This window comes from Schistocerca gregaria, chromosome 1 (assembly GCF_023897955.1).
Source record: "Schistocerca gregaria isolate iqSchGreg1 chromosome 1, iqSchGreg1.2, whole genome shotgun sequence".
NCBI classification, from domain to species: domain Eukaryota; kingdom Metazoa; phylum Arthropoda; class Insecta; order Orthoptera; family Acrididae; genus Schistocerca; species Schistocerca gregaria.
This window is the reverse complement of record NC_064920.1, coordinates 860,169,772-860,193,400: the sequence shown is the minus strand read 5'-3', so window position 1 is coordinate 860,193,400 and position 23,629 is coordinate 860,169,772. Positions and strand designations below refer to the sequence as shown.

At 39.7% G+C, this 23,629-nt stretch overlaps 1 protein-coding gene across 1 annotated transcript in view; it reads left to right on the top strand.

Annotated features, from left to right (window-relative positions):
* Positions 1 to 3,012: 3,012 nt before the first annotated feature.
* Positions 3,013 to 23,629, top strand: part of LOC126272872 (notchless protein homolog 1) — a 72,887-nt gene continuing 52,270 nt past the window's right edge. The window contains exon 1 of the mRNA XM_049976100.1: positions 3,013 to 3,515. Within this exon, the coding sequence (XP_049832057.1) occupies positions 3,375 to 3,515 (141 nt within the window). The 5' untranslated portion in view covers positions 3,013 to 3,374. The remainder of the gene's footprint in view (positions 3,516 to 23,629) is intronic.

Here is a 23,629-nt window from a genome sequence, read left to right as displayed (position 1 = left end):
TGAGACTTTACTAAATTTCTTTCTTAGTACTCAGTGGAAGAAATATGGTATGGTGATTGGTGGTGACATCAATGCCGCATTTGGTGTAAACAAAGACGTGTAAATTGTAAATGAATTTAAAAACCTGTTACGACAATTCAACTTCATTTTTACGAACTGCAAACTCACAAGACAGTCCGCTTGTCTTGACAATATACTTACAAATGTCAATAGAGAGTTACTGTCTTCAGATGTAGCTGTCTTCGATTTCTCAGACCATGACTCAGTTTGGGTAAAAATAGGTACAGATAGGCCTAATATGGACTGTAAGGAGTTTAAAGAGCCTAAAATAGTCATCACAAGACCAATAACACAAGAAAAATTGTCTAATTTCATGGTCTCACTCAATAATTATGACTGATCACATATGTTTAACAATAATGCTCAGAGCTCTGCCAATACATTGTTCAATAGATTTTTTTCATTCTTTCTTAAATATATTCGATACGAACTGCCCTCAATACAAATGTAAAGTTAACCATAAAAGTAACAGTAATTCACATAGGGACAAGAATCCATGGTATACAGCTCAACTAGCCAATATGAAAAGGAGGTTGTTGTTGTATAGAGATTCTTACAGACTTCAGAAAACTGATACGGCTATAAAACGGTACTCAAGAGCACAAAAGGAATATAAGTATGCTTTAAATGAGGCCAAAAGCAACATAACCTAGTCAACATTGAGGCATCAGAAAATAAATTAAAAAAAAGCATGGACTACAATAAATTCAGTTGCCAAAAGCAAGCAGAAAGCTGAGGTAAAAATTTCAGCAGATGAATTTAATAACTACTGTATAAAATCTGTTAACCAAATTAGGGAAAGCATTGGGAGCCCGCAAGAAACTGTAATTGATCTCATTAAATATCATAATGTAGACTACAGCCTGAAAGATAAATTCCTTTTAACAGATGTCACACCAGATGTTATTTTAACTATTGTAAATAATTTCAGGTCCTCTGATAATGAAGACATATACAGTATTTCTTGTAATATGTTAAAAAAGATAATTGGGCACATAGTATATGCTCTTACTAAATGTATAAACAAATGTCTAATTCAAGGAATATTCCCAGATGTGTTAAAATTATCCAGGGTAGTGCCCATTTACAAGAAAAGAGACAAAAACTGCCCATCTAGCTATCGCCCAATGTCTCTGTCACCTATTTTATCTGAAGTTTTGGAATCCATCATCATCTCTCAGTTGTCTGATTATCTGACATGCAATAACATTATTACTGCGGTACAATTTGGCTTTAGGAAGGGCAAATCCACAGCCAATGCCATTTACTCCCTGATCAAAAACGTGCTTAATGCTTATGAACGAAAAAATCTTGCTTAGGCTACCTTTTAGCAAAGCCTTCGATTGTGTGGAGCATATTTCACTCCTCAACAAACTAGTTTATTAAGGAATCACAAACAGTGAAGCTGACAACATTTCCGAATCTTTCCTGAACAACTCTAAATAAATTGTTTGTATTGGTAAACAGTGATCACAGCTAACTGAAGTTAAGTGCGATTTGGCACAAGGTTCAGTATTAGGACCTCTGCTATTTATCCTAATGACAAACGATCTACCATCTTACATAAATACTCACTCCATTCTCTATGCAGATGATCCCACTTTTTTTCCAAAATCTGCTCAGACATGGACATGCTCCAAACTGTGGGAAATGACAAAATATCACAGGCATCAGTCTGGTTTCGAGCTAATGGGTTCCTACACAATGAGAGTAAAACTCAAAAGATTGTAATTAGTTTAATAGGTCTGCCAGTAGAAGACTTCATGGATAGTGTTAATTTCTTAGGTATTCTTATAGATAGTAAATTAACTTGGGAGCCACACATTAAATACATTAGTGCAAGGCTGTCTAGAGTGGTGCATTTGTTAAGGAATTTAAAAAAAAAACATGTACCTGCACTCTATGTAAGATCAGCCTACTTTGTTTTTCTTTTTTTTTTTTAAAAAAAAGCATTATATCTTATGGGATTTTAATATGGGGCAGTAGCTCACACCTTCAGGACATTTCGGTACTTCAGAAGAAAGTAATTCGAATTATCAGGAACAGTGATAAACTGGCCCACTGCAAACCACTGTTTATCAACTTAAAAATATTAACTGTTATAAACATGTGTATTTACGTTGCTCTACTGCATGTAAAGAGCAACTTATCAGAATACCAACGTAGAGGAGATGTACACTCTCATGGAACCAGAAATAGTAGCCATATCGACATACCTCACTACAGATTATCCAAGTCACTGAACAGTTATGAAGTGATGGGTATGAAGATGTTAACAAACTGGCACTAGAATGGGCAGAAGCTCCATTTGATCTATTTAAAGACAAATTATTCAGTTGGTTAGCTGCAAATCCTTGCTACTCACTTCAGGAATTTTATGGCTGTAAAATATCATAGTGGTACCGGTTTGGAGAGTGCTGCATAATTTCTTTAACTGAATAATATATGATACAATGTTTTCATATTATTTCATTTTATATATTGTGTTTTATGGAACACCAATAGTGACATATTGATCTTCAACCCATCTACATATGCTATATAACTTGTATATATATGTAACTTGACTTTGTCAATTGCTGTAATAGCTAAACGACAATAAAATTCCATTCAATTCAATGAAATAAGACATTAATGGGTGGTTTCTAATAATGTGGATATAATATAAAATTGACACTGCTAACTTATTTTGGCCTTTCATGTTTATGAGAATGTATATTAATTCTCTTGATAGCTCCCGGCTACAGATATTTGTTTTGTTTTCATTTGACGTGGGAGCTGTAAACGAAGAGACCGGCAATATCACAAAACATTTACATGGGTCACGTGAAGAAGGACACCTCCTCCTCCTCCCTCTCACTGGCCGCATGCACTAATCTGGCAGCTTGGGGTAGCATCTGGCTACTTGCTGCTATTCTTCATACAACATACAGCCGCGCTTCAAGTAGCCAGAAGCGAGAGAAGGCACTGCTCATGCGCACGAACCCGCTGGCAACTGCTCAAACGAACCACCCTTCTTCAGTAGTCCCCCGAGTTGCGTGGTACTTGCATGTTGCAATGAATTTTGAAACTCGCTGGGTAGTGCAGAAGTCCAGTAGTAGCTTTACAGTTATGTACTTTGGTAATGTGTTGTCAACAGAAGCACGTGTGTCGGTTTGTTTTGCATGTGGAGATAGGTGCGGGGTGACACTTTTGACGCAACTTGTGTCGCCAGAATAATTTCACAAGTTTGAGAAATAACTTAGGTTGTGACAGTATAATTGCAAACTGATTTGTAATATTGTAAGTGTAATTTGTAAACTTTTTAAATACAAATGGAGCCAAATAGTGAGACACGTATGATTTTAACCAGATTTAAATCTGAAACCGGCGAGGTTCTGGGAAATCTGCTGGACCTTCCAATAGATATAACAGTAGATAAATTGCAACTGATCTGCAACGCTCTTCTGAAGCAAGTAAGTATTGTTCGTGATTCTTTATAATGTAACGACTGGCTCTGTGGATAAAGACGTAAGCTGATGTTGACAAACGCTGAAAAGTTACTCGATTGATTAGCTGTAACTATTTCATTCTGCTAGATTTATAACACTTTAAGTTTTTGTATCGTTGAATGACAACAGCGTGTGCAGTTTCATTGGGGATGTCAGGTTCCTGTTGATTTTGGCGGATGGGGTGAGGAATTCAGGAAATAGTGTGCAATTAAAGTCGGAAAAAAAAGAATTCTTTTAATGTTCATTTTCGTATATGTTATTCTTGTATACTCCACCGGCTTTTAACATAATCAAGCACAGACTCTTTAATTCTTGTAGGCCTACATGCGTAATTGGTCATTTTGGTACTCTGTCTTCTATAATAAGTCACCTATTACAGACAAGTTTGTGGGCTACACTACTAAACTTGTAAGTTTTTGTACAGTAATAAAAATCCTAAGTTCCTTAGCTAGGCTGCCCGATGTGGCCGAGCAGTTCTAGGCGTTTCAGTCCAGAACCACGCTGCTTCTAAGGTCGCAGGCTCTAATCCTGCCTTGGCGATGGATGTGTATGGTGTCCGTAGGTTAATTAGGTTTAAGTAGTTACAGCCGGCACGGTAGCTCAGCGTGTTCGGTCAGAGGGCCAGCTGCCCTCTGTAATAAAAAAAACTGAGTTAATGGATCAACAACGAACTGAAACGGGTGTCTTTCGACGTCCGCCTAGAACAAATACAACGAACACGAGCAAAATGAGATTTTTTTTTTATATAGTTACAAATCTAGCGGACTGATGACAGATATTAAGTCCCATAATGCTTAGTCATTTGAACCATCCATAGCTAGTTAAATGCGGTAGTTTTAATTTTGAAGCTTAGTACCTTTGATTTGATCTTAATTAACATTAGAACAGTGGAAACGGTAACACTCCCAAAACATTAGGAAGGGGTCGTTTGACCCCTAATGAGACAGCTATGCATTATAGATCCACAACACGAATGAAGTTGGACCAATATATTTTCCATTCAGTGACCAATCTATAAAGTTCCTAACAGTTATTCAGTTATTGCAATGTTTTGAAACAGTGAAATTTAATGTTGAGCATAGTTGCTTTTCTTCCATGTTTAATGTTGGGCATAGGTAGGTACTTTCCATCTATGTTTTCTGCATACAGCTTTTTGCATTTCTCTCTGATATAATTGGACACTTTGCTTATACAATTTGAGACATTTTTCGTTTTTTCAATTTGTTAGGTCCTATAGAAACTTCTTAATTGGATTAGCTTCCTTGCTCCTGCCTCACTCTTTGTTGTTCTCCATTTGTTAGTTCATTTACCAACTGTGGAACAAATGCTTTACGTGCAAATTATTTTCAATTATTTTAATGTAGATGATCCATTTTTTGTTGCTGCCATGGCAAGGATGTTACAAGAGAAATGCATTGGCCATCTGCTGCAAGCAACTTTGGTTGAGTGTTTGATTGATTTGATCTACAGTGTCCACACCATACTTTGTATTGTTATAAAAGGTAACAATTCCAGGTTTTTTCTTTCATTCTTTGCTCACTGCTACTTCAGAATGCAGTGTGCAACTTGGTACAATGTAAGCGCATCTCCACAACATCCATCTTCTTCACTTTTCCCCTTTTTTGTGATACAGTTGAAGATATTCCAGTGAATCTTGTTCATTGTCCCCACCAGCAATGTTTTCTTCTATTGAAGTTTCTTGGTGAGCTGGAAGGATGCCTAGGAGTTTGCTGTCACATTTCCACCTTGGTTTAGAAATGTTTTCAGTGAGGCAAGGAACAATTACTTTCCCAATGGCTGTTTGTTTGAGTAGAGTTTTTCCTGATCCAGGTGTGGAAAGGCATTGCAAATTATTTGGAATCCACGACTGCAGCTGCCAAAAATTTGAATCCGTCCTTGTCAAGTTTGTGTTGAATATCAGCTGTGTTATTTTTACCAGGCAAATAAAACTGGAGATAGATTTGTGCAAACTTGTACCATATTCAGAAATGAGAACAGACTTATCAGCATGAATGCATTGAGTTCATGATGACTTCTCATCATCATACAAAAGGGGTCTGATACATTTGTTGCATCTTTCTGTTGTCATTTTATCCCTGATAAAATTAAGCCTCCAAAAATGCAACTAAAACTCAGCTGAGGAAATACATGCTTGTAACAAAAGAAGCTGTTAGTGGTACGTGATACTAGTCTTTGCCCCTGTGGTGTTCTCAGATATCCCACAAAAAAAGTTTGACAGTTGTTACCAGAAGTACCCTGGACACCCGTGTGTAGCAGGAACATCAAAGCACTCAACTCAGACACTCTGCCCACAAGAATCACGTCTCCTGGAGCGGCAATGTCACCGCGAAGAGATGCACGCTTAAGTAAATGTGTACAAGCAGAAATTGTCCATTGCAGGTTTTAAGCCAGTCTGAGTCTTGCTATGGAGTTCATGCAGAACATTGAGTCTCAAAGTCATCAAGTGAGATAGAAAGATTGACAAATAGACAGACAGTGTTAGTCTTCAGTAGAAACAGATCGGTGAATTGAATTATGGTATATGGACACAGACACCCTGCATACATATTTAACTGAGTACTGTTAGTTTGGAACTGTTCTTCTAATGGTACATCAAAACGGAAGATTAATTTTCAGAGGAAATTATTTAGTTTGTGTTCATATAACTATAGTCAGCACAGTGACAGATAGACTAAACCTGTGTTATGCAATTGCTGTTACCAGAGATGAGAATTATATTTTATTATTAACTTTTCTGTATAAATTCATTGTGTGCACGTGACTGACGCCTGAACAACAGGGAACTGGCATGTATAGAGACTAGAAAATAGTACATTGATAATGGCTAGGCACTAGCCAAAATCTGGATTTGCCAAATAAAACCTACAAAAAAACGACAATTGATTGATCCACTCACTGATGTGGCAAGTAACGAGAGCTGCACATGAAATACAACGGAAAAGTTACATTACAATTGCATACATCATTATTTGAGGCAGCAGTTGTTGTTCAGAACAAAATGAAACACAAGTATCTTTGGGATTATGAGAACATAAGTATTCTGAGAAAGTAGTTATGTCGGGGGTCACTTGACCCCCCACCCCAACCTAGAGCAACATGGGTTACATTTTGTTTGTCGCACCCAGATAGGACCAAAGGATAATAGAGTGTACACTGGAACTTTTATTCTTGTCTTTGCTGGAAGTGTTTTACCTAAGAAACTTAAGGGCAGGATTTATGGGTGTTAAATCAAACACTATTTTCATCCTCCTATTGGACATTTTAGGTGCCATAGATTTGGACGCATATCCTCTCATTGTACTAATGAGGCTACTTATGAGATGTTCAAAAGTGCTACTCATGAGGGCAGACTTTATGAACAACTCCCTATAACTTTATGAACAACTCCCTACACATATAAACTTTATGAACAACTCCTTACACATATAAACTGTCCAGAACACCATCCCTGTTGTTCACCTACATGTTCAGTTTTTAAGTGGAAGAAGAAGATCCAAGAATATGAAGTCTTATCAAGAAAAAGTTTGAGTGGCTACGTCCAGTCAATATGACATCAAATTCTGCAAACATTGTGTCAATATCCACACTTGGTTCTTTGACATTGTCTCAAACAGGAACTCTTGGCCCTAGCCAGATGTCAGTGCAGGAGGGGACAACTGCTCCTTCAGCCCCCAAATCCAAAGCATCGGTGGTAAGAATTTCATTGGTGCAGCTGGAGGCGTCTCATCCTCTTCGGAATCTCAAGGAAAGACGACACCTGTCGGGATGCCCCTATCGTAAGATGGAACAGACCAGCATTCTGCCATCAGGTGGCTGAGAGCAACAGGCTGTGGACAATAGATGAGAACTTCATCTTCTGCTCCAAAAGTCAAGATAGACAAATCCGCACAGAACTGAAACTTTGCAGGGAATAGAAGGAAAACTTGAAAGTTTAACTAAGTTCTGCTGCTCAAGTCAGTGTGGCCCCCCACCTCCCTTGAGACCTAGCCAATTAACTGATGAAGAATCACACATTCAGTTGTACCACAACTCGGCAGCAAAGTAATTTGTGCCTTCTCTGATTCTAATCTGATGTTCCTTCTACATTCATGTCTACATCTATACTCTGCAAATCATCCTGAGGTGCACGGCAGAGTGTACGTCCTATTGTACCAATTGTGAGGGTATCTTTCTGTTCCATTCACATATAGAGCATGGGAAGAATGGCTGTTTGAATGCCTCTGTGCATGCAGTAATTATTCTAATCTTATCCTTAGGATCCCTATGTAGGGGGATGTAGCATATTCCTAGCAGCCCATAATCAACAGTATTTCCGAGCCAGGGCAAAAAATTGATAGTACCCCCTCCCAAGTGAGTGTTTGAGATAGGATGTCAAAAAGTAAAAAAGAAAGATCCATTTTTCAGAAATATGTTTATTTTGTAGCTCACATCTTTCTGAAGAGTTTGATGTATAAAACACGTATGTTAAAGGAAATGTCAGATGTGTTATTTGGTCTTAAGTGTGCCAAAGTGTGGTGGCATGCCTCTTCAAACAGCATTCTTCTATCACACGTCACTGTATTTCACTTTGTTGAATTCACATGTGTATATTTTGTAATGGAAGCCTACAAACTTACATTCGGGACAGTGGAAATGAAAACATTCTGTGGTGTTTCTCCCAGTCAGCTGGACATCCTATCCCCTTAAAAAAAGAAAACCTCACCATTAACACTGTGTGGGGTTGTTTGTGACTGGGAGAGTAAGAAATCTTCAGAAAATTTGCACTCTTCTTTGCATATTAACTAATAACTTTCTCTTTTTGTGATGTAAAATTAAATAAGGAGACATAAAACCAGTAAAGACAAGAGATAAGCAAGACAGTACATATTTCTTCAGTCCTTAGGTCTTAGCATTTTTTGTTTTTCATCTTGCTACTTTACTCAGTGTGCTTTCCTTTCTGCAAAGAACACTTGTTACCTCATTGAAGTTCATGGAAATGTTTTGCTACATGAAAAATCAAAATGTCATTGTCTGATACTGAAAAGCTGTTAATAAGGATAGTACACAAGACTGGTGTGGTTTCTTGATTTGATTACATCTATTTTGTCACTGATTGTTGATAAAATGAAATGGGCCTTTCTAACATTGCAGCAGTTGTAACACAAGCCAAATAAGTGAGACTGTTTTGGCACAAATGGTCATTTTTATCTGCGTCACTTAAATAACTAATACGACAAAGTGTAATTCACAAAATACCAATATCAAATGCCTATTATACCTACTACAAGCAAAATGTTTTATGTTAAGAAATAGTTTCACAGTTCATTCATATTCTCCATTTTCTCAAGCGTGATATTGAAAAGTGGTGGTGGTGGTGGTAGTAGTAGTACAAAATTTGTATCTAAATTTGGAATCGTCAAATTCTTCTATTTAATTTGTATGATGTCTCCGTTCCATCTACATCTGCATGATTATGCTATCCACAATAAAGTGCTTGGCAGAGGGTTCATTCCACTCTCAAACGGCGCGCACGAAAGATGAGCACTTAAATTTTTGTGTGCGAAGCATGACTTCTCTTATTTATCATGATGATCATTTCTCCCTATGTAGGTGGGTGCCAACAGAATGTTTTTGCAATCAGAGGAGAAGACTGGTGATTGAATTTTCGTGAGAAGATCCGTCACAATGAAGAACACCTTTGTTGCCACTCCAGTTCATTTATCATGCCTGTGGCACTATCTCCCTATTTTGTGATAATACAACACAAGCTGCCCTTCTTTTGACTTTTTCGATGTTGTCTGTCAGTCCCACCTGATGTGGATCCCACATCGCACAACAATACTCCAGAATAGGGTGGATAAACATGGTGTAAGCAGCCTCTTCAGTAGACCTGTTGCACCTTGTAAGTGTTCTGCCTATGAATCACAGTCTTTAGTTTGCTCTACCCATAACATTATCTATGTGATCATTCCAATTTAGATTATTTGTAATTATAATCCCTAAGTATTTAGTTGAATTTAAAGCTATGAGATTTGTGTGACTTATCACATAATTGAATTTTAGTAGATTTCTTTTAATACTCATGTGAATGACTTCACACTTTTATTTATTCAGGGTCAATTTCCACTTTTCACACCATACACATATCTTATCTAAATCATTTTGCAATTCATTTTGGTCATCTGATGACTTTACAAGACGGTAAATGACAGCATCATCTGCAAACAATCTAAGATGGCTACTCAGATTGTCTCCTATGCTGTTAATATAGATCAGGAACAATAGAGGGCCTATAACACTTCCGTGTTGGATGCCGGATATTACTTCTGTTTTACTCTGACTTTCCGTCTATTACTACAAATTCGGGCCTTTCTGACCGGAAATCATGCATCCAGTCGCACAACTGAGGCGATATTCCATAGGCACACAGTTTGGTTAGAAGACACTTGTGAGGAACAATGTCAAAAGCCTTCTGGAAATCTAAAAATATGGTAACGATTAAAAATCCCCTGTCGATAGCACTCATTACTTTATGAATATAAAGAGCTAGCTGTATTTCACAAGAACAGTATTTTCTGAATCCATGCTGACTGTGTGTCAATAAATCGTTTTCTTGGAGGTAATTCATGTTCCAAAACCCTACTGCAAATCGACGTTAGTGATATGGGCCTGTAATTCAGCAGATTACTCCTATTTCCCTTTCTGGGTATTGGTGTAACTTGAGCAATTTTCCAGTCTTTAGGTATGGATCTTTCTGTGAGTGAGCAGTTGTATGTAATTGCTAAATATGGAGCTATTGTATCAGCATACTCTGAAAGGAACCTGACTGGTATACAATCTGGACCGGAGCCCTTGCCTTTATTAAGTGATTTAAGCTGCTTTGCTACACGGAGTATGTCTACTTCTATGTTTCTCATCTTGGCAGTTGTTGATTGGGATTCAGGAATATTTAGTTCATCTTCTTTGCGGAAGGAGTTTCTGAAAACCGTGTTTAATAGCTCTGCTTTAGTGGCACGGTCATAAGTGACTCCTTCCTCATTCTAACAATCAATCTTATAATTAATTCTGCAACTATTTCTTGCGCTATCAAAACTCAGTCTGCAGTTAATGCTACGAACCTTGCCAAAATCACTGGTTTAGTTGTCCCACATTCATTCTCTGGTTAGATGTTGTTATATGTTCGTATAATGCGTTTTCCATGCCTATTCCGAGAATAGAACTTATGTGGCTGGTAACTAGGGGCTGTACAACTGACACTTTGTAGTGTAGCAATCTGGCAAAAATTTTCTGTCAAAATTTCTTTGATACACCGAGAAGATAATATGTAATCTTTCTTAGGTGCTATACTTGTTAGTCATTTATTTCCACCCAGGTAGTCTGAATCTTTGGGTTTCACTAGTAATTATAACAACACTTATCATTTGCACACCCAATCGACTCCTTAAACAAACAGATATTGGGTTTCACCCATTCAGGTTGATTGGCTCAGCTCGTATATCTCTGTCCCCTTTTGTCTGCAGGAAAGTTTTTTATTTCTTGATGTGATGGGGATTCCTCTCCCAGAGACACTATGCATGCATTAAAAAATAAACTGATGATTCATTCAGAAATCAACCTAGAATGTGTTCAAAAAACAACAGGGATACATTTCAAAATCATATGAATAATTGATAGACCAACATTCACTGGAGACTAGGCATTTTGTGAAACAAGATTTCTTTCTTTAAAAATGTGAGTTTGGCACCCTTTGAATTTGCCATCTGATGCAGATACCCTGGTTTGCCACACCCCTTTTGTCTATCTTCAAGAGTCTTCTAGTTAAGTTTCTTCAATATCTCTGTGACATTCTCCCATGTATTAAACAAACCTGTGCCCATTCGTGCTTCCCTTCTCTCTGTACATTAAATGTCCTTTGTTAGTCCTGTCTGGTATGGGTCCCACACACTTGAACAATATTCTAGAACCAGTTGCATGACTGATTTGTAAGCTGTCTCCTTTGTAGACTGATTGCACTTTCCCAGTATTCTACCAAGAAACCAATGTCTACCACCTGATTTACCCATGACTGAACCTATGTGATCATTCCGTTTCATATCCCTACAAAGTGTTACACTTGGATATTTGTGTCAATGGAACTGTAATGGGTACCATCACCGCCTGGCCAAACTCCATTGTTTAGTGGCTACTTACAGGCCATTTGGTGTGGTGCTTCAGGAGATTGTGTTTATCAGAAGTATAACTTATTTGCAGAGAAGCAACAATTTTCATTACACTGTGTTGCTCAGACTGACTATACAGAACAATATATTAAAGTTTAATTTAATAGGTACTCTGTAACATGACAAATTCCTTTGCACCAATCAGTCTTGGAGTTTCTGTGGAAATTTAGTATCCTGAATAATATTTGCTGGTATTTTGGCATAGGATGCTTTGTTTGTAAGTTTTCTGACTATGTAATTTTATGGTACTGGACATACAGTATTTTGCCACGTACAGATCTTATTGATATTTGACAAAATGTGTGTGCAGCACTCTTGTTATAGATCACAAAGCTGCAGAAAATGTTACCATCAATGCATTGTCTTGTTGTTAATATACAGAATGAACAGCAAGAATCCCAACATACTTGCTTCTGTTTTAGCTTTGTTGTGTCTATTTTAGCTGGCCATACATGAACAGTATTTAGGGGCAGGTCATAGATGTTTCTGATGAGTTCTGCAAAATTTCCAGACACTGTGTGTCAGTGGAGACATGACCTGCAGGCCTGTACATGCAGCTCTGAGAACTGGAGACCCTGCCTCTCCAGCTTGTCACAAGTGCAGATTTTTTTGGTGGGCAACGTTAAAGAATTCCATGAATTTTCATGTGACAGCAAGTATAGTGAAAGAGTGGACCAATGACAGCATTGAAAGATTTCTACCTCTGCCGTAGAATACATTCTTTTAGGAAACTGACACATGGAACATTAACTTAGACAAACAAGAATGTAAAAAAAATCAGTCTTACAAAGAGATGATTGAATATCTTTTATGTGGTATTCCAACAGTGGACTAAAGTATAATAAAATCTAAGATACAAAGTTTGAAATAAAATTTCAGAAAAGAAATTCTTCATTTGTGGGACCAAATTGTCTGTAATTGCTTAATAATTACTGAACTTATTTTAAATCTTTGCAACTACAACACAATGTGTATCTTGTAACCAAAAGTGTTTTGTTTGATTGAAAGTAAACAATTTAAGTGACCTGTAAAGAAACAGTTTACATTTGTATCACTTTCTTGATCTAAAAACAGTTCATTACAAAATATGTTGATTTTACTTATGGTATCTTATGTCCGATTTTTGTTCACATGAGGAAATGCTGTCTGATTTCATGTTGTGTTTCACATCAAGAAATGTATAATTCTGGCAAAGGAGTGTGGGATTAAGTGGAAAACAGTGCTGCCTAATGATGGAATACCTTAAAAATGTGCAAGCGGACGACATTTCTTGACATGAGAAGAAATTGGCTGTTAAGTGCAGTAAATAAGACCAACATTGTTTCTTAACTCTCTTCTGAAGTTTCTGAAGCAGTTTAAATCTACCTTTCAAACTAGATGAAAATGCGTATTTTGTCACCAGAAGCATTTCATTTGACTGAGATGATGATTTATTTCAGTCAAATGAAACACATTTGGTCACAAAATACATATTTTCTTCTAGTTGGAAAGATAGATTTAAACTGCCTTCAGAAACTTCAGAAAAGAGTTAAGAAAGATGCAGGCCTCTTCAAAGAAGTGGAAAGGGTGGAGGGGGGGGTGAATTATATCAAATAACTGTATGGAGAGTGCCAATAAAATATTGATTGCACTGTGTTCATTTATTGTATTACCCATAACTGTGTTATGTCCTTTATTATTATTGTACTTTACAAAGGATCAGGAATGCCCTGTTCCTAGCACATTCCTCACAGTCCTCAGAGGAATGCCCACAATTCTGAATCAGATCCATATACAGGGTGTTACAAAAAGGTATGGCCAAACTTTCAGGAAACATTCCTCACACACAAATAAAGAAAAGATGTTATGTGGACATGTGTCCGGAAATGCTCAATTTCCTTGTTAGAGCTCATTTTAGTTTCGTCAGTGTGTACTGTACTTCCTCGGTTCACCGCCATGATTCCATACGGGATACTCTACCTGTGCTGCTAGAATATGTGCCTTTACAAGTACGACACAACATGTGTGGTCATGCACGATGGAGCTCCTGCACATTTCAGTCGAAATGTTCGTACACTTCTCAACAACAGATTCGGTGACTGGTGGATTGGTAGAGGCGGACCAATTCCATGGCCTCCACGCTCTCCTGACCTCAACCCTCTTGACTTTCATTTATGGAGGTATTTGAAAGCTCTTGTCTACGCAACCCCGGTACCAAATGTAGAGACTCTTCGTGTTCGTATTGTGGGCGGCTGTGATACAATACGCCATTCTCCAGGGCTGCATCAGCGCGTCAGGGATTCCATGTGACGGAGGGTGGATGCATGTATCCTCACTAACGGAGGACATTTTGAACATTTCCTGTAACAACGTGTTTGAAGTGACGCTGGTACGTTCCGTTGCTGTGTGTTTCCATTCCATGATTAATGTGATTTGAAAAGAAGTAATAAAATGAGCTCTAACATGGAAAGTAAGCATTTCCGGACACATGTCCACATAACATATTTTCTTTCTTTGTGTGTGAGGAATTTTTCCTGAAAGTTTGGCTGTACCTTTTTGTAACACCCTGTATATGGAATATTGTCTTTCGGAAATACATTTTTGACCGATTTTGTGCAATTTTTCTGTCAAGAAATATATGAATACATAGTGTAAAAATTGTTGGCGATGCCACAATTTTTTTCATATTATGGTCAATTCTAACTTCCCGTCAGTGATAGAAACAAGTTTCATAATCCAGAAATATATGGCAATAAAATGTCTAAAACACTGCAGTGTGCCATGTACCTTTGGTGAAGCACCACAGTCATAGGCCCATGGGTGAATCGTGAAAATCGTTTGATTTACAGCATACTTGAAGACAGCTGGCCTCTGGGAAGATTTGAGAGACTAGATACAAAAGATGGTCCCTGCTGGTTAGATCGGCAGACCAGTTCTGTCAAAAATATCCATGTAAATGGCCCATGGTTCTGTCCTGTTTCAGAAATCTGCTCCTGTGTGGCCAGCTATTAAGTGTTGAGGCATCCAGGAGAAGACAGCTAGTATAAACATAAGTTCCAAATGTACCCTCAGTGCATTCAACAGAAAGAAATAGTAGAGGCTTGCATAGCAGGTGTATGGTAGATAAGGCAATTGCCAAATGTGAATTATAGGAAATGTGTACCACAAGCAACTGGATACTAACTTTGGTGCCAGACAACCTTTACATAGCAGGAACATGCATTAGGTTTTAGTGAGAGGTATTTCGATAAGATTGTGGTGTGGTTGTCGTTGTTCTATGGATAAACATGTTTCATTTAGCAGCTCCTTATAGCCCTGCTGTGCAGTAGTTGCTGTTTCTTTCCAGAGACCATATAACATGATGTGTCCCACAACTAGGTATAGTTCTCTCAAGTCCTTGGTCTATTATTCTTCTAGAATTGACTTTCCATTGTGCTGGCAGCTTGCATGTGTTCGAAGAATGACATGTTTTATTTTAAGTACAAGTATTTTTTGCACTCTTTGTTTATTTACTCCTAGTGATAAGTCACACAACAAGCTCATTTGGGTGATTTGTCAATATTGAGTGTACGTCTTAGCTGGTATGACTGGTCTGTACGGCATCTGAGTGTAAATGTCGGTTGTCTTTTTGTTATGATATAATATTCTTATTTGTATGTTTACTTTTTATTTGTGTGATCCTGTAAAGTAGTTTTTTCACTGAAGCTGTCAAAAAATAACTTTACAAAATCACGCAAATAAAAAGTAAACATATAAATAATGTGATTGTATCGTAAGAAAAGACAACTGACATTTACACTCTATAACACATTATGGACAGTGCCATACCAACTAAGACGTACACTTGATAGTGACAAACTGCTAAAATGAGCTTTTTGTGTGACTTGTCACTACTAATAAATAAATAGATAGATAGATAAGTAAAAAAGAAATAATAAATAGTCCTGCAGAAAACTTGTGCTTGAAATAAAATATTCTTCTAAAGTTTCCCTATTTGCTCCTGCCCACTAAATGTTTCATTTTCCTTCTTGAGAAGTAACACTATGGTCTCTTTATCTTGTTTACATAATATACAAATCTTTATACTTGTTTTAGTTGCCCTGCGCACTTTACCATTCATTATTGCTATAACTGTTTCATGCTCAGGGGTACGAATTTCAGTGTGAAGATCCTCATAGAGATAGGTCTGTCAATGTGTAGGAGTCCCCTGGTGGATGTTGGTGGGCAGGGAAAGTCACAAGCAGCTTCATAATGCCGAAACCTTTTATTTACAGTTCATAATGGTAGGCTAATGCCCTCATCAGGCGGGTACCGGGTAGTGGGCATTGAACCCACAGACCACGATGCATGATTCATAAAAGAGGTGCAGCCAACAGTCCCAACACGTAGGTCAGCACGGTGGCGTGTGACCTTACGACGTGTACATTCTCAGACGACTGGTGGCATTGACTCAGCTGTGAGATGAGGTGTGCCATTCATACTCAAACCTGAATGAGATCGACTGATAGATGGCTTCAATGTGAGAGGGCAGAACCTCAATTGGACCTTCTGCCCATCAATGCTGCACCTGGACCACGTGGCAGTTTCTTCTTTAATGACCTAGTTGTCAACAGGATGTTAAACACTAATCTCCTCCTCTTGGCAGATGGTCGTGCCAGGATGACGGTCATGTGGTGGTGGGGCACAGTGGGCACAGACTCGATGACTCATTGATTTGGTCGCAGTCTGGCCGGATGCCAGTATTTTTATGTGCCAGAGGGGGTTCATTGAGTGACTGCTCCAAATATCACACGTGCCAAAGTGTACTCTTCCTCTCTCAGAAGAATTTGGCTGTGTGAATTCTTTCTGCAGTTGCACCTGAAAGTAGTTGACTTTCACAGTTCATTTCAGAAACATTATCTTAGCCACTGACTCATGATATTCATAGGATTCCGTTTGCAACAGCTCAGCTGCTTCCTCACCGGTGCTGACACTAATGGTATAGGCTTGCCAAGTGGAAGGCTAGTAGGGACAGGATCTGTGTGACTCTCTGCTTCATTTGGCAGTAGACAGTGCCTGTTGTTAGGTAGGACTCCGAAAGGAAGGTCTGATGGAAAGGACAGTGCATAGGTGGTATTCTTGGATGTGGTTCCGGTAATGGTGGCAGGTTGGCAAAAAGAGGGACCAGTTGTGCTGCATTGACTGTCATTGATTGTTAGAATTCGTACTTGTAGCTATAACCATAGCCTTTTTATTAATGTCCCAGGTCATAGCTTGTGCAGATAAAGGCTGCCAGGACTGCTACCAAGAAGAGCCAATGTGAGCCTACCCTTAGGAAGCATTCATATTTACCTGCCATCTCTTCCCAAGTACACTCATAATATGGGTATCTCTGTGTGGAACAGATCTCGAAGCCATATTTATCAGCTTTGTAGGATATACTGTGACTAGCTGGGCCTGACCCTCTGGAAAGTGTGAGGTAGTAAGTAATGCTAGGAAATTCCTGTCCAGTGTTGTTAGGTCCCTCCATGGTACTAAACTTGCCTAGGTATTTCTCAGTGTGGCCATAAATCCATAGAAAGTGGCATAGGCAACATGCAGTACAGCTGGTTGTTCCTTAATTAATATAGATGAGCAGAAAAAAAAATCATAATTTTCTAATACAGCATTAGTAGTGTGCTTCATGACACAGTCATGTTGATTAAATATCTAGGCATGATGATGCAAAGCAGTATTAAATGGAGTGAGCACATAAGGACCGTAGTAGGGAAGACTAATAGTGGACTGTGTTTTGAGAGAATTATGGGTAGTTGTAGTTCATCTGTTGAAACCCATTGTCGAGTACTCCTCTGGTGTCTGTGATCCTCACCAAGTTTTGTTAAAGGAAAACATCAAAGCAATTCAGAGGCAGGCTGCTAGATTTGTTACTGGCAGGTTCAGTCAACATGTGAGTATTATGGATATGCTTTGTGAACTCAAATAGGAATCCCTGGAGGGAAGAAAATGTTCCTGTCGCAAAACACTTTTGAGAAAATGTAGAGAACTGGCTTCTGAAACTGACTGCAAGACGATTCTATTGCCTTCAATGTATAGTTCACATAAGGTCCATGAAAGTAAGATAAGAGAAATTAGGACTTGCTCAGAGGCATGTATACATTTCTTTCCCTCCATTTCCCCCCTGCTGGCCAGGGGGCTAGAATAGGCCCAGGGTATTCCGGCCTGTCTAAAAGGAGTCTCGCACCTTTTGGCCTTTAAGTCATGATCCCCTGTAGGGTTTGACCTCCATTTTTCAAAATTTTCCCAAAGAGCAAGCCAATTGGGGAAGGGTGCCTTATATGGTGCATTGTGTCCATCATGCATTGAGATCCTAAGCCCACTTTCTTGTCGTGGCATTGCAGTCCCGCTCATCCTCCATCTCTTGAGCGAGGACACCTTCCTGGGTGTGTTTTCCTCCACCCTATGCAATGTCATTTTCTGCACCAACGAGGACCATGGAATTCTTTGCACCTATCCAGTATGGTAGCCAGTCCATTGTGGTGGAGCCGCCGTGTGCCCTGTTGGTTGTAGCATCCTGACTACACAGGGATCGCTCTGCTGATGCCTGCGCCGTTAACTCCCCATCTATACCAAGAAATAGATGCCAGTCGCCCTGGGGTATCGGGACTCCCAACAATGGCCATCCTGCCAGGTGGCCTTTGCTGTGCGTGGTGTGACGTCCATGGGGAGGGCCCCTGGTTGGAGAGGGTGGATGACACACGATGTAGTGTACCACGTCATTACTTGCTCGTGATCTAACGCCAGCAGTCTCCAAGTGTTCCAAGTATCAGTACAATGCAAGGAAGTATGATCCTAAATCGTTCCCCACCCTGGCCACACCATTGGAGGCATGCCAGGCTAAGGATGGCAGTAAACCATATTCGCCCCGGTACCTTGTATGTACAAGAGCTGGTGGGGTCTCCTTTGACTCGTTGAAGCCTCAGTTTTTTCTAGAGCATTTAGAGGACAAGTTTGGGGAGGTGGAAGGCTTGTCCAAAATGCGGTTAGGGTCAGTCTTGATAAAAATGACATTGTCTGCCTAGTCATGGGCATTACTCGCTTGTGACAAGCTTGGGGATGTTTCCATCACACCTCATAAGAGCTTAAATATGGTCTAGGGTATTATATTCCACAGGGACCTTCTATTGCAGTCTGACGACGAGCTGCATGCCAACTTAGAGCAACGAGGAGTTCATTTCGATCGGCGCGTCCATGGGGGTTCGAGGAATAATCAGGTTGCCACCAGTGCCTTCATCTTGGCCTTTGAGGGTGACACATTACCCAAGAAGGTCAAGGTGATGGTTGCCGCTATGATGTCAAGCCCTATATCCCTCTCCCAATGTGGTGCTTTAAGTGCTGGAAGTTTGACCATATGTCTTCTCGTCAAGACTGTGGACATCCATCCCATCCCAATACTCCATGTTCCCTGCCTCCCATCTGTGTCACTTGCGGAGAGCATCATTCCCCTTGCTCACCAGACTGCATGGTTTTACAGTGAGAAAGGGAAATTATGGAATAAAAGTCCCTGGACCGACTGACGTACACAAAGGCCAAGAGGAAATTTGAGCGCCTACATCCTGTGGCTATGACCACCTCTTATGCTGCCGCTATGAGAACAGTTGTAGCCCCATCAATTCCGCAAGTTCCAGTCGGCTCTCATAGCCGGAAGACTGCACTTGCCCAGTTTCATGGTTGGAGGCACTTCCCTCCCTGTTGCTCCTGCACCACCTACCACCTACCTCAGGAGCACTGTGCCCCCAACCATCGGGGACACCAGTCCCCACTTCTCAGCTTCTTCAGCACCTTTCGCTAGGAAGGGGACCCTTGGGTCATTCGCTTCCCAGGTTCCTGCTTGTGGGAAAGATGACACCTGCCAATGGCTGTGAAGCGCCCAAAAGCAGCTGGTCATAGGGCTTCACGATTATCCTCAGTCCCGAAGACTGAATCAGTTAAACCCAGCCAGAGAAACCCAAGGATCAGAAAGAGAAATCCAGAAGCAAGACCAAGGGAATTGCAGTGGCACCCTCACTACTGCTGCCTACAAGCTCTGTATCTGAGGATGAGTTGAAGTTTCTGGCATCTGTTGAGGATCTAGATCTTGCCAGACACTCAGACACAATGGATATAGCTTGCTCAGGAATTAAGTCGGTGGCAGCAGGTGACCCTGAGGCATAGACTATCTCATTGAATGTTTCATACCTTCCCAGTCTCGTAATCATGTCATCCTCCAGTGGAATTGTGGCAGTTTTTACCTCCACCTGCCTGAGCTATGGCAGCTGTTAAGCTTTACACATGCTTTCTGCATTGCCCTCCAGCAAACCTGGTTCCCGGCAATGTGGACCCCTGTCCTTTGTGGCTACAGGGGATATTACAAGAACCGTAGCGAATATAATAGTGTGTCAGGTGGAGTTTGCGTTTTATGTCCTGAACTCGGTATGTAGTGACCCTGTATGCCTTCAAACTCCTGTTGAAGCTGTGGCTGTCAGGATACGGATTATGCAGGAAATAACTGTCTGCAAAGTATATCTCCCTCCAGATGGTGTGATACCCCTGAACGTATTGGCTGCACTGATTGATCAACTCCCTAAACCTTTTCTACTTTTGAGAGATTTTAACACCCATAACCTTTTTTGGGGTAGCACCATGCTTACTAGCTGTGGCAGAGATGTCAAAAATTTACTGTCCCAACACGTCCTCTGCCTCTTGAATACTGGGCCTCCAGATTTTCAGTGTGGCTCGTGGTATTTACTCGGCCATTGATTTATCAATTTCCAACCTAGGAGTCCTCCCATGTATCCACTGGATGACCTGTATGATAGTGACCACTTCCCCATCTTCCTGTCACTCCCCTGGCATCACTCCCACGGTATCATGCCTAAGGACGCCAACCTAGATGGGCGTTGAACAAGGCAGACTGGGTAGCCTTCACTTCTGCTGTCACCATTGAACCTACCCCACGTGGTGCCCCTTCCCTTTACCACCTCTACTTGACGTCCATTCAAGTATACCTCTATGGTGTACACCACGGCTGAAGATTTGTCTGGAACATTTGCATGGCGCTCTCTGCTGTCACTTCCTCTCGATTGTTGACGTGTTCCACGGCTATGAAGTTGTTTACACCGGCGGCTCAATGGTTGATGGTAATGTTGGCTTTGCCTGTGTCCACAAAGACCATATTGAACAGTTTTCCTTGCCTACCGGCTGCAGTGTATTCACTGCAGAGCTTTTGGCCATATCTTGTACACTTCAGTACATCTGTTCCTGTTCTGGTGAATCGTTTCTTCTCTATTCTGACTCCCCGAGCATCTTATGGGCTATCGACCAGTGCTACCCTCGCCATGCTTTGGTAGTGAATATCCAGGAGTTCATCTCTGCACTGGTACGGTCCAGTTGTTCAGTGGTGTTTGTGTGGACCCCAGGACATGTCGGAATCCCGGGTAATGACCTTGCTGACTGGCTGGCCAAACAGGCTATGCAGAAACCACTCCTGAAGATGGGCATCTCTGGAACTGACTTGGATTCCATCTTATGCTGCAAGGTTGTTTGGCTGTGGAAGACGGAGTGGCATAACGGTATGCACAACAAACTGTGTGTCATTAAGGAGAAGGTGAATGTGTGGAATATGTGTGGTGCTACCCCACAAGGGGTTATGGATGTTAAATCTCTATTTGTCCTTTGTCAGCTCTGCATTGGCCATACATGGCTCACACATGGTTACCTCCTCCATAGCGTGGACCCACCTCAATGTTGCTGTGGCTCACATATGACAGTCGTCCACCTCTTGCTGGACTGCCCACTTTTAGCCACTCTGTGGCAGACTTGTAACGTACAGTATACTGGGCTCTTTTTTGCTTTGGAATAATGTAAACATGTAATACATAAGTGTTAATACAAACAAATGTGCTTAAGTGATAAAATGTTGTTCTGTTATGTTTTCTTTTTAATTGTTACCTAATGTTTGTACCGCATGAGCCTAATTCAGTTGCTCACGTAGAAGTGGATGAGTAAAACATCTGAATTGAAATTGTCATAGAATGGAAACGATACAATTCCAGACATGGGTTCCTATTCAAAATATTATGCACTCGCTCCCCTCTACAAGTCCTAGAAATTTGTAACAGAAATTTCCAAACACCCTGTATAAATCTTGATACGTAATTAACATTCTAGAAACCAATGTAGTGGAATTTTTTAATAATGTAAAATTTCACAATATAACCCATTTTCATTAATTAATTTTGAAAAATGAAAACTTTTGCTACAACACAAATTAAAGAATCATACAAGCTACATGCACTACACACATCCGTGTGTAATAAACCTGGTTTCTGATATACCGTTTTTGGAAAATAAGCTGAAGACATTGTGCTGCCCAAGTATTGTCAACATACCTGATGGAAAATATTGAAACATTCCTTATTAGTCTGAATATTTATTGTACTTATATTTGTATCGTGTTTTAACTTTGTTATTTTGCGTTTTACATTCATTTTTGTCTCTTTTTACCATTCCTCATATTTGTATTAGGCTATGTTAATTGAAAATAACTAACTTTTTATTATGATACAGCATTACAATAAAATAATCCTTAAACATATGCTTAAAACATAACTTTTCTTGCACTGTGCACATAAAATGAACAAAATTTCTGTACATAATATACATGTCAGAGAACACTATATAAAAGAAAATCCAGCAGGATTCAGATTGTCATGGGTGACCATCTTAATATCATGATTTGTATCAGGCATATTTCATTGCATTGGTAAGTCTTTTCAAAGAGAACTGTTTATATGTGAAACATTTTAATGTATTATAGTTTGAAAGATATACCCTCCAAACCTAATATGCCAAATTATGTTTTTGGTGAACTGAAATAGAGGGTAGCAAGATTTCAACTGTTTCTCAGCACCACTGACACTAATAACTATTTCACTCATCTTCTCAGTGGTATTAGAATTAAATGGGGGCATTTAAAATGGAATTAAACACTTCAGCTTTTGTATTGTTTTGCCCTCTCTGCACACCTGCCAAGTTTCATCAAGATTGTTTTTTGACACTTGGGGTATATTTCTTTGTCAGTGTTTTCTTTCTTTGGCAGATGTGATGTCCAGTAAGATAGTAAAAATTTCAGTGCCAGACACAGTGTTGCTTAAATTGTAACCTTAATTCTGTTTTATTAGGTCTTTGTTTTGATGAAGTCCTCACTGCTCTCATTGTATTTTATATCCTGATTATATTTGAGGCAGGGCTTGGCAACAGCTGATTTTCTTGGTTCTTTTAGTCGAATGTGTCACTGATCTTCTTTTCATCTCTCCTCAACGTTTCTGATAGCATGCACCACATAAGATGTGCCACATTTGCTGGAACATGATGCACACCCAGCTTTTGGAGACCTAGATTGTCTTTAACATTACAAAGAATACTTTTTATTTTAGTTGAAGGGAGTGAAATTCACTCCAGTAGCAGTTGATCTTCCCAGATAGTGGTCCACCGTAAGGTAGATAAGCGATTTTTGGCTTCTCTTCTTCAGTCTCTGCCTCAATCCCTTTCTCAGGCATACTTGATTTTTATTGCAGTGGCTGTTCAGTTTGATGATTTGAGTACCCATTTCTTCAGAATACTGTTAACTGGTACTGTAATTCTTTGGTGAGGCCATCCTTGTCCAGAAGTGTTCAAGCTCTCTGGACCAGTATTTAACACACATTTCTTTGTGACAGATAGTTGTGGTTGGGTGCAATCATGGTTCTGTAGACAGTTGCAAACATTTTTCCATTAAGTCATTGACTGTCTTGTCTCACAGTGGCAAAAATGTATTAAGGGTTGTGACAGTTGCTTTTGAAACAATAAAAAGTTTTTTTTTTT